This window comes from Myxocyprinus asiaticus, chromosome 25, assembly GCF_019703515.2.
Source record: "Myxocyprinus asiaticus isolate MX2 ecotype Aquarium Trade chromosome 25, UBuf_Myxa_2, whole genome shotgun sequence".
Lineage (NCBI taxonomy): Eukaryota > Metazoa > Chordata > Actinopteri > Cypriniformes > Catostomidae > Myxocyprinus > Myxocyprinus asiaticus.
The window spans coordinates 11174906-11187292 of NC_059368.1; the positions used below are offsets into that span (position 1 = coordinate 11174906).

Genomic DNA, 12387 nt, shown 5'->3' on the forward strand with positions numbered 1-12387 from the left:
AATGAACACTTACGGAACGACATCTTGAAAAAGACGCGAACACGTAAGTGGCTCTTTTAGATATATATATATATATATAAAAAAAAATATATATATATATATATATATATATATATATATATATATATATATATATGTTTATATATATATGTTTATATATATATAATTTATATTTATGTCACACAAATTACAATTGTATTTTAAAAGGATACTCTTCACCTGCCGACGTGCTGCGGAGAATCAGGATGCTGAGGTCCGTTCACCAGCGAAGCGTCAAGCGGTGAGGCAGAGAGACATTCACCGGAGCACTGCAGGGGAGCGGAGAGTCTTCTCGCTGCCGTGAAGATTCCGTCCGCTGACTCGTGTGTATTGAGGGCGAAAGGTAGAGGGCTTCTAGACAAGAGATGATCGCTGTCTTGAACGAAGAAATTCTGAGAAAATGGTGTCTGTGCACCTGTTTTTATAGCGGTCAGTTTCGCGCCAAAACAGGCGGGGCTCAAACACCATAGCCAATATTAGAATATTGGCGTTATTGTAGAGAGGTTTCAAATAGGTTGTGTATGAAGGCACTCCCCATATGCGTAACTACGCAATGTCAAGTGTACTGAGTTGTAAGGGAACAGTATTGGGACACCTTTTAGGACACAGAGAAAAACAGAATGCTGAATGAAGTGGATATTTACCTTCAGTCAATTGAAAGAAATGTAGTATGGATTTTGCTACTGACAAAACAAAGCATTACTTCTAAACTAAGCATAGTGAATCACAAACTTATCCAAAAACATACTTTTTATTAAAACATGCTACAGAAGATAATAGACAAATTACAGCAGTGTTTCACCATGGGGGAATGCAAATGGCCCAAAAACACAAATGTATGACAGAAATGACTGATGGTACAAGCTGCAGTAAGGCCTAGGAAAAATCTGAATAATAGTTCAGGTCAGGGTCAATCCAATTTGATAAAGTCCTCATTTAAACAGTACATTTATAATATGTACAGCTTGAACACAAAACTGAGGCCTTTGAGATGAGATTTTCCCAAAACACAAACAAATTTTTTTAAAAAACAACACCAATAACATTATTATCATTGAGGAAAACACTTCCATTAAAAACATACTTGCAGTATTTTCAGCTTTTGAATAAAAAAGGTATTTGCGTAATTCATCAGAATTAATTGCATTTTCAGACAAGTCAAGCCTGCATAAGATATAGAAACATTAAAATTCCACAAAAGCATCAAAATTCTCATGAATATTGTAACATTTCCCCTATGAACTTTGTGGTAAGTCTTAAACATCGATTATCCTGTTTTTAAGAGCTTATAATTTCTTGCCCAATCATTGTGCAACAGAAATATATTTTTATTGTGCTCTTTAATCATAAAACGAGCCAATGCTAAAATAAAGTTATTTAATATCTGTAAGATGAGTAAAATGACTTGTCTTAGCACCTTTGAGGGGAGATTATTGCATTTCCCTTAAAACCAGAAAGCCAAAGAACCACGTAAAGCTTCACACACAATTGATCAGTTACCAAACAGCAGGTTATAAATGATATAAATCTGCAACATTTTGATGGTCTTCAGTTACCAAATCTGCAGCAGGCCACTTCTCTCCCATAAAGGGTCTGAGCCATTCAACACGGTGCATTAGATATGTCATTGAAACTAATGAAGATCATTCATCTTTATGTGACCAAGTGGGTGAAGCCCTCAGCCATAAATTTGACTTATGTATTCAATGATCTGGCACTTGTGTGGTTCAACAGCTTTTGATAGAAAGCTGGTACCAATTACAAGGCAGAATGAGCTATCATGTGGTAGTTTAGTCAACAGCACCCATTAAAAAAGACATCCAGAGAGCAACCGCTAAAACAACCCACAAAGAATCTGTAACAATGTAACTGCTACAATTTAAAACAAGGTCTACTGTCGAGGACAGATATACAGACCTGTTGGAGGTGCATAGCTTATTCTCAAAAGTTTGAGGTCGATAACCTAATTTTAACTGAAATATTTACTTTGAAGAGTAATGTATGTTGTTAACTTTAAGGCGAATGTGTGTAATTTCTGCGCCATTAGTGCCACCAAATGAAAAATAATCACTGTTTTCAAACTCCCTCAGTCTTCCATCGTTTGAACAAACAGATAGTCCTGACCCAAACTCACACCACTGGTCAAGCCAATGTTGCTGATTCAGGCTGGATGGGCCGATTGAACAAACATGAATGTTTTGATAGCACCACAGTGTTACACTTTTAGGTGAAATCAACCTAAAAATGGCTTACTAATAGTTGACTCTGCATATTAATCTGGGATTAAAGAAAGAATTTTAACATCAGAACATCTTTAACCACTTTTTTCATATTATTTAGCATATTATAGCCAATGAAAAATAGCATTTATTGTCACATGTGACCAAAGGTTACTTATCAGTGTCAAGATGCAATAAAAAATGACATAAAACTGATAGCAATTTTCCAAGCAAGTCAATTTGCAACGGACGGATAAATCAATAGCACATCACCCTGTACATATCTGAGAAATTAGTAAAAAAAAAAAAAAAAAAAGTTAACAAAGAAGAGGAAAATATTTAAAAACACAAAATACTGTAAGGGGTAAACATTAAAAAAAGAAAAAAAATATTTTTTTATTTTTTTATGTAACCATTATTTTTTTTAATACTTTTTAAATACTGAAATCAATACAAAGCCTTTCATTGTACATTAGACTCAAACTTTAGTTAATAAATAATGTCTGTTCCGTCCAAATTACACTGTCTGGGGATTGTGTGCAGGTAACAAAACATGAAGTGAAGGAGAGTAAATAGTTCTTGTGGGCAGAAAAGGTAGCACTATGATGTTCTGGTCCCTTGTGTCCTTTTGCCTCTGGCAAAAAAGCATCCGTCTCCTCCAAAAAGGCCAGTCAGCCTCCAAAACTACCACCACCACAGCACGAGGCACCGAGGTTTACATATCTCTGCCAAGCACGATACATGCACACTCAAATTCTCATTGCTAGCGAAGCTTGTCCAAAAATATATTTTCTTTTCCACATTTTTCTTATTTGCTTTCATATTTTAAACAGCTTTTTGTCTTCAAAAATGACCATTACTGGGGTACAAAATATTCTTTAGCTAAATTACTGTAAATTACAAATTTTGTCATTTAGGTTCACTTTTTCTTAAAATCTTGACAATTAAAAAGAAATATAAACTCACCCAATGTCATCTCCCTCTGACACGGAAGAAAGTAAAGCTATAAATATGTTTAATATACGATTCACAATGTGCATTAAATAAAGTTTAAAAACATTATATGTGGAGCTGATAGAGGGAGAGAAGGAGTGTTCTTCAGAGGTTGTGGAAGGGAAAGCTGGTAGTTCAGCTCTTTAGTGTCTCAGATTCGGATCTGGTAGCCGTCACTGAGGGTGCTGAGCTCTGATGGCTTTCTGTCCAGTGCTGCTGGCCTGCAAAGAAACATTTTTATGTCAGTTTCATTTTTAGAGATTAAGAGATTATAGTTGCAAAATGACCAATAGCTCCAACCTTAGGTTCACATATGAAAGGAAAAAACACCCCAAAAGAAACATTCTATCAGTGTTTAATCACCTTAATGTTGTTCCAAACCTGTACAGTTAAAAAAAATATTTTAAGATTTTACGATTTTCAATATCATAACAAAATTCCAACAAAATTAGTAATCTTTAACAAAAAAATAAATAAAAATAATAATAATAAAATATTACGGTGTTAAAAATTATGCAATTTAATTTGATGGAATTTTCTTATGAAATTGAAATGCATAAATCTTAAAAATAGACTAATATATATATAAATATAAATATAAATATAAATATATAGCACTGTGCTATATTCCAAGTCTTCTGAAGCCATACAACAGATTTAAGTAAGAAACTGACAAAAATTTCAGTCTTTATTCAATGATAATCTTCATGTCCAATAAAGCTCAAATAATTTACGCTCAGATTTTAAAATGGTGATTCACATTCGGTTAATACACACAAAAAACAAAGATGTCATATGGATTCAGAAGGCTTGGAATTTAGTGCACAAGTCATATGAACCACTTTTATAATGCTTTTATGTTTTTTTTTTTTTTTTTTGGAGCATAAAAAAAGACGTGGACTTCATGAACTGTTGTATGGCAAAAGCTGTGTAAAGGAATCTACTTTGGTTTTTCACTGAAAAAAACAACAACATATTTACTAATTATAATTAGATTTTTTTGGGTGGAGATTTCCTTTAGAAATGTTTTAGAATAGAATCAAGGGTACAATATGAAAGGGTAGAAAGAAAGGAGGCTGTCTGATGCATATATAATGCTGATCCATGTATGTATACGCACAGATTTTCAAATTTTATTGTACACGTGCAAAGTCATTGGCAGGTTCTGAAACTGCCAAAAGTCACTTAATCACCAATTTAAATTTTCTAAATTTCCCAAAGTAATTCACATTCTCAGTTCAGTCTCCACCTTCTCTGCTGTGAACACACACAAGGGCCATTCAAGAACAAAGCAGTCCATCACAGACCTTCAGCAAAGCCCTGACTGTTCAAAGGTTCTCTGTCCAGTTCACCCTTATACAGTACTCTCTTATCAGTCTTACCATCCACTTTCATTCTGTTTCTCCTGTCAAAAAGTCAATAGGCCTCCATGTTCTCTTGACTGATGTTGGCTATTTGAAGCAGGTGCTTCAACACCATTAGGCAATCGATCACACAGCCGAGCCTTCACTCCAGTTCTGCCTTCTACAATTCCTTCCTTCACGAAAGATTAAGAATTACTTATTCTCAGGCATAAAATCCCCAGTGTTACCAAACAAAGATAAATGGCTTTGTTATTTTTGGAAACCACTGTCACCATAACAGTCTTACATCTAGTCGACAAACTTTTATATAAACTATATAAAGATGCAGAGTGGGTGTGTGCCTAGATGTGTGTAATTGAGGGGATGCTGACGTTTAATGGGTGGTGTGTTTAAGCAGCAGCTGTGTGGGACTCACTAATTAACATCTCAGAGCATGTGACAGGAAGGGAGGAAGATGCTATAGAACACAGCAAAAATAGCTCCAATCGGGAAGCAGGGGATCTATGGTTTTAAAGCCTTGATTCTGGTACTATTGCATGCACAGTGTGGTTCAGCCTCTCCTTTGGTGGTGCATTAGATGGATTTATTAATTACAGCATTGTAAGACACACCAATCGAAGTGTTCTTTTTAAGACATGTCAACTGCTGCGTTACAATAAAATGTGCAATTAAGTAATACTAAAGCGATCAAGCTAGAACACACACACACAAACTACAGCTAAAGCTAGGCATGTGAAAAAGTACATACAGTATTAAAAAAAAAAAAAGCGATGTTGCGTTGCATGTAAACACCTTTACCGGTATTGTGCACATGACTGTTTACATTTTGAGGTCAAAAGTAGAGAATAATCTGATGATTCTGAATCTCATGTAAACGTGAGTTTCTTATGTTATCATTTTTGTTTTTAAATAAGCTGATTTTTGATAGTTATCAGTGTACTGCGGTGCTCTAAATAATTAGGGCCCACCAGGCCCCAATCCGATTATCTGAGACTTGTTTTTAAAGGTTTAATTGTTTAAAAGGGTCATTCATTTTCTCCATTCATTCGTCTTCATTGTGCTTTGTTTGTGCATCATGTGAATGTGTCTTCAGCGTATTTCAGCATGGACTGCATGTTTTGTCGTCTCGTATCACCGTGATTGCTTGTGAACCAGTCATAAAACGATTCAAGCTTTGCTAAGGAATTGTTATTGAAGGATGGGGTATTTAAAACACTTGGACTGGATCAAAAACGTAAGTAAACAGTTCCATTCATGAATATTTCAAATGCCATGACTGTTTGATATTTTATGGTGCTGACACACTGTTTACACCGGGCACCTCCGTTGACATGACGCAACGCAACAGCTTGAGGCTGTCTACACCGGACACGTCGACACAAACTTTCTAAACCGTTTATTTGTGTTGTTGGCAGTAGTAGCGCCAGCGTGTGCAAAATGGAACGCGACATCTGTTTACTGTCGGCGTGACACGCCGCAATGGACGGCATGACAGCATCATTTATTAGAATGGGTTCTATATATATGGATGCAATGTGATGGGTGCGTGTTATCTGTAAACCCTGAAATTTAGTTTTATAAATGTTGTAGTATTGTGGAGTTTGTTCATTCTCTTCCGACTGAGTTTCAAATATGGCTGGATTTGAGGGGCTGCATGATGTTAGCCAATCAGAACAGTTGGCGTTATATGTTTAGAGGAGGAGTTTCAGCCAAAACTGAGCTTTTCTGACAGAGGCCTGAGAAAGGGTGGAAAATGATCATATGTAACTAAATTATGACTGTTTTAATGCAAAAAAAACCTATACTAACATTATCAGCGGACCTCAGGGAAGATAATAAAAAAAATTAAAAAAAATTTTTTTTTAAAAAGAGCATAAACAGAATGCTCGTTCTGCAAGATGCTGAAAAACACTGTGAAATGCTACGCAAAATAGCCAAAATGTCCATCTGCATGAGTTCATAGACCAACATTCAAAAAATACTGGATGCAAGAATATGCAACCCTTCAATCAAGTAACTGGCAGATATTCAACAAATTAATAGGTTAAATACCTATAACTTGATTTAAAAAGAATCTTTATCTAAAAGTAACATGGCAGAAGTCTGTGAGAAGGCAGCTGGTTTCTACCTTTTACATGTTACAGTGCTGTGAAAATATTTGCCCCCATCCTGATTTCTTCAGTTTTTTTTGTTGTTTTTTTGTTGTTGTTAATGTTGTGTGTGTGTGTGTGTGTATAAACTGTATCTGTAAGGTTTACCCTGGCGACCACTAGAGGTCACCATGTACGTTTATTGTCCTTCCCTTGTCTTGCGTTTATTATGGGTTTTGTATTTGTTTCGTGGTCTATGGCTGTGTCTCGTTTGGAAGGCTGCGTCCTCCGGAGGTTGCATTTGTCGGCCGCATACGTCATCGAGGCTGTCTCATTTCAGAAAAGCGAGTAGGACACTTCGAATGCAGCCTTCGAATGCGACCTTCTTTCATGGGAATTCGGAGGATGCATGAGGTGTATCCTTCATGGGCACTCATAACCCACAATTCTTTGCTTCAACGGAAATGTCTAAAAAAAATGATGCCAATTTGCCCGTAACTATGATGTTCACACGCAAGAAATGTTAATTCCCAAGTTGAAGTACCTCAGTAGATGGGTGCACAGTATATAATATGTATAATTATATGAATATATAATTAAAATAAAGTATTAGACTAAAAGTACACCTGTAAAATCTATTTTCTTTTGTCTTTACATCATTATAACTCTCCTAAAATGTACCTCATACATTCCTTTCCAGAGGGACTTTGTTCCCTTCTCACTAGAAGCACTCGTGCTTGTTAAAGAGTGGCGTGCTGTCATAGCAACCATGATGAGTTCTGTTTCTGTTTGTCCTACGAAGGCCGTCTCGTTTAAACGAGGCTTGTTTAAAGGAGGACGCTCGGTATAATGCAGCCTTCAAAGGACACGTCCTAACTAGCACGCAGCCTTCGAAACGAGACACAGCTTATGTTCATTGGTCTCTGTGGTTATAAGTTCCAGGTGTTCCTCTTTTTATCATTTACCCCTTGTGTATTTATTCCTTCATTTCCCTGTGTTCTTTGTCAGTTGTTTTCCTTCGTAGGCTGTAGTGTTTGTTTTCCAGTGTTTCAGTATTTGATTTCATTTGTGTTTGTGCTTCATTAAAATGACTGCATTCTCAAACATTACATATGGTAAGAAATAGGACAGGTATTTGTCCCTTCTGGAAGGCTCTCAGTGAGTACCATGTGGAGAGAGACAAAATTGTGGTAGTAACTGTGGATTCTGTTCTTTGTGGAATTTTTTTTCTTTTCTCTTTGTTGAATTTTATATTTTTGATTTTCTCAAATATTTTTTGTTTGTTTGTATCTATTTGTGCATTGTGTAATTTAGGCTTTGACCAAAGTGATGTTTGTTGAGGGACAGGGTGGGGTTGGGGAGGGGAGGGGGAAATAATGGGGGTTAAAGTTCATTCTGTGTGTGTTTGTGTGTGTGTGTGTGTGTGTGTGTATATATATATATTATATATATATATACACTACCAGTGAAAAGTTTTGAAACACGACTGAAATGTTTCTCATGATCTTAAAAATCTTTTGATCTGAAGGCGTATGCTTAAATGTTTGAAATTAGTTTTGTAGACAAAAATGTAACTGTGCCATCATATTAATTTATTTCATTATAAAACTCAAATTTAATAAAATAAAAAACATTTTTGAAATTGATGACTTGGACCAAATAATAAAAAAAAGCAGCCAATAAGTGCCCAACATAGATGGGAACTCCTTCAATACTGTTTAAAAAGCATCCCAGGGTGATACCTCAAGAAGTTGGTTGAGAAAATGTCAAGAATACATTTCTGCAAATTCTAGGCAAAGGGTGACTACTTTGAAGATGCTAAAATATAACACAGTTTTGATTTATTTTGGATTTTGTTTAGTCACAACATAATTCCCATAGTTCCATTTATGTTATTCCACAGTTTTGATGACTTTACTCTTATTCTAAAATGTGAAGAAAAAAAATTTATAATAAAGAATGAGTAAGTGTTTCAAAACTTTTGACCGGTAGTGTGTGTAAATATATTTGTTTGTTCAGGTTTATATATATATATACACACACACACAAGAATAAAAAAAAACATGAACGAAAATTAATGATGGTAGAATTTGTATTTTTGGGTGAACTATCACTTTAAGTCCTCTTTCTCTCAGAGAGAACACTTTTCTATCTTTTACTTTTGTCAATTTTTCCAGCTCTGTTCCTAGTAGAGATGGTGCACTGCCTATATTTCCCAGGGGGACCACTAAAAGGAAAGGAATCTTATTTCCTCAACACCACAAACAAAAGCAGCACTTGTAAAGTGATCAGCAGTTCTGAGTGGGGCCTTCTGCTACTCTTAGCACAATAAAAGAGCTTCTCCACTAGTACTTGTGCAATGCAGCTCTAGAAACATTGAATCCATAAGTCAACTGCCTGGACGGGAGGAATAGGGTTGTGTGTCAGTAACACGAGAAGCGGGCAACCGTGTGCTACCAGGATAGATTATCAAATGGTTTTGCAGCATCTGCTTTTCAGTGTCACCATCATACAGTAGCTCTTAAAAGAATGCACCGGGTTAAGACCTCTGCATGAACTTGAAACATGAGCAGACAATGTGTGTCATTTTTAGTGTTCATTGACAGCTTCAAAAGCTCACAGAGAGAGAGTGTTCACATTAACAGCGATGTGCAGCGACAAGTGGCCAAAGTTACAAACTCATTTAATTTCAAATGAGAGTTGGGGATTTGAGCCAACATGAGTAACCGAGATCGCTGACGATGGGGCAGGTCAACTTATAGACTAGAATCTAGACTAGAGTAGAAGAAAAAATGCAAGAGTTTGCAAAAGTGACACTACATTATGCAACCAAAAGTGCATCACTGACCATCAGTGTCAGTGTGAACACCCCTTGAAAGACTTATTTTCAGAGGATATTTTCATAATAGCATAATCATTAGAATATAAAGATGACTAAAAATGTGTCAACGTTAAATAAGTGGTGTAAATGGATCCCAAGTAATTACGTTTTAGGACTCTATGGCCTAATGTAAGAAACGATATAAGTTATGATAAGTCACTGTAAATAAACCACTGATAGCTTAGGATTGCATTTACTGTATATTTACTTACTTTCTTGACACTTTTCAACTAAGGTGACTGTAACACATGTGGATACATTGCACTGATTATTTCTCTTTATTGGATTTCCATTAAAAGTCAGAGTGTTTATTACTCACGATTTGTCTCTTCTGTGGATGTGCTGGTGTCTTTGAGGACTGGTGCCAGGTCGTCGGCGCGGTGATAAAGATTTGCCTCGGGTTCGTTCTTTGATTGGAGACTGAGCACTGGATGACTTGAGGATCTGCAATTAAACCCACTTGTTTTAACTTTTAAAACATTCATACATTTCATATATTTGCTTGTGTGATAATACATTTTGCAAATGAAATACTGATATACAGTACTGTGCAAATGTCTTAGGCACATAAGATGTTTCACAAAAGCATTTGTCTTAAGATGGTTATTTATATCTTCAGCTTTAGTGTGTCAATAGGAAATATAAACATTAGACTCCCAAACATTACTTTTGCAAATAGAAAATATTAGAACAGAAGAACAGGGAGCCCTGCAACAGATGTCATGGCCCCCATAAAGCCCCCCACTGAACATCGTGTCAGTCTGAGATTACATAAAGAGACAGAAGCAATTGAGACAGCTTAAATAGATAGAAGAACTGTGGCGAATTCTCCAAGAAGCTTGGTACATTCTATCTGCCAACAACCACGAAAAACTGTGCTGTTTTAAAGGCAAAAGTGTTCACACCAAATATTGATTTAGCTTTTTTTATGTTTACTGGACTTTGTATGACATTAAGTAATAAATGGAAACTATTTATTTTATTATTTTTGAAGACATCCTCTCTATACAACATTTTTCACAAGTGCCTAAGACTTGTCTAAAAAAATGAGCAACTCAGCTAATACAGTATATAAATGGCTAATGAGCTAATAAATGGGTAGTTGATACATAATGTGTCCAAGAGATATTAGGTTAAAATTTATATGAATCTACTGTTTAAGGGAAAGTGTATATTTTGGGTTCTGTGACATGCATTTCACCCTTTCTTTTAAGTAATCTCTCTATTAATGTGAGGTTATAAAATCTGCATGCATAATTTGCTAATCCTGTATTAGCAAAATGCAGTTTAAAACAGTTTTAGATTGATTTTAGCTTGTCACACTTTAGGACGTCAACTACCCAAACAGTATTTCAATATATATAATTCCACTTTGATCAGTTTGGACATTATATGAAGAGTTAAAGGCAATTACAATGAACGAGGGCTTGAATTCTTGCTGCAGGTGGTAAAAGAAAAACAGTGAAAGTTGGCAAGAGGAACAGATGTGGAACGTTCATAAACTCGGCAGGGGTCTAGTGCGAAAAAACTATATTAGCAGTTTATTAAAGAGGAATGGCTTGAACTCTTTTACACTGCAGGGAGTTGAATCATTGTCTCTGTTTTCTCATTAACATCTGTGGTACAGATGAAGTCATTGTCATGAAAGGCTCCACAATACGTTCATTAACTTGATGATAATGTTCATTAACTTTTTCATTATGCTACAAGTAAACAGATTTCCAAACTCTAAATAGCCCAAATGAGCATCAGAAGCAATGATGGGTAACTATCCTTACATTGCGATGTTCTCAGTTGTTATAAGATTATTTTCAGTGGTTCATTTTTGGATGGTACCCACGTCTTTACTAAATGCTATACTACAGTTATTTTTACTACAATAAAACTTTGGTAACTTGGTACTTGCCACCACTACTAAAAATGTATTGTTTTCTTTGATTCTTAAGGCTTGCACAGTTTGCAGGGGATTCCATATTAATTTATTATTATTTTACAGTAGTAACTAAATATGGTATTTTGGTGAATAATTGTAGTTACCATGGTCAATTTCTGTAAGAAATTATTCAAGATTTTTAAGTAAAACATTTAGTTGTCACTGTTATTGTTCAATTAAACCATTCAAATGAACAAACAACTGTCCTTGCATACCTTTATTAAAAGTGAAGTGCGTACATTCTGTGCCACTATAGTGTATCGAAAGTGGATTGCAAAAATAATGCCTTTTTCAAATGGGGTTTCCCAAAAAAATAGGGATTGAACGATACCATTTTTTCTCTTCCGATCCGATACCTGAACTAGCTGTATCGGCCGATACCGATCCCGATCTGGTACCAGTGTTGTTGTATTCTTAATGAGTTTAGAACATTTATAATTCAATGTGTGTACTCTTTGTGTGAAGAAACAAAAACCTCTAACAATACATTATTTCATTATAAAATAGGAAAACAAAAAAACCAATTACATAAGAGCATGTGCAAACTTTATTGTTAACTAGTCTGCAGGATGCAGCAGCAAAAATTCCAGTAATTCCAGTGAAAGTCTTCAGTAGAAAAGAACCCAGTTCTCTTTACATATTTTAACTTGTATCTGGACTTAAAAATTGTTTCAAGGCAAGGCAAGTTTATTTATATAGCACATTTCATACACAATGGCAATTCAAAGTGCTTTACATATAATGTTTCAGATCTCTCTCTCTCTCTGTTATTTATTTAATTGTATTCTTTTTTTTTTGTATATCAATCCACTTTTAAATCACACAGTAATTTTTTGGAACCCAATTTGTTTTTATTTTAATTTATAAT

The 12387-nt window shown here is 35.3% G+C and overlaps 1 protein-coding gene across 2 annotated transcripts in view; it reads right to left on the bottom strand.

The window, feature by feature from the left end:
• Positions 1 to 780: 780 nt before the first annotated feature.
• The window catches only part of LOC127416088 (tubulinyl-Tyr carboxypeptidase 2-like), a 43308-nt gene continuing 31701 nt past the window's right edge, over positions 781 to 12387 (bottom strand). For both annotated transcript variants that reach the window (XM_051655215.1, XM_051655217.1), the window contains exons 6-7: positions 9906 to 10030; positions 781 to 3472 (exon numbers count right to left, since the gene is read on the bottom strand). In XM_051655215.1, coding sequence (XP_051511175.1) covers positions 3403 to 3472; positions 9906 to 10030 — 195 coding nt within the window. In that variant the 3' untranslated portion in view covers positions 781 to 3402. The remainder of the gene's footprint in view (positions 3473 to 9905; positions 10031 to 12387) is intronic.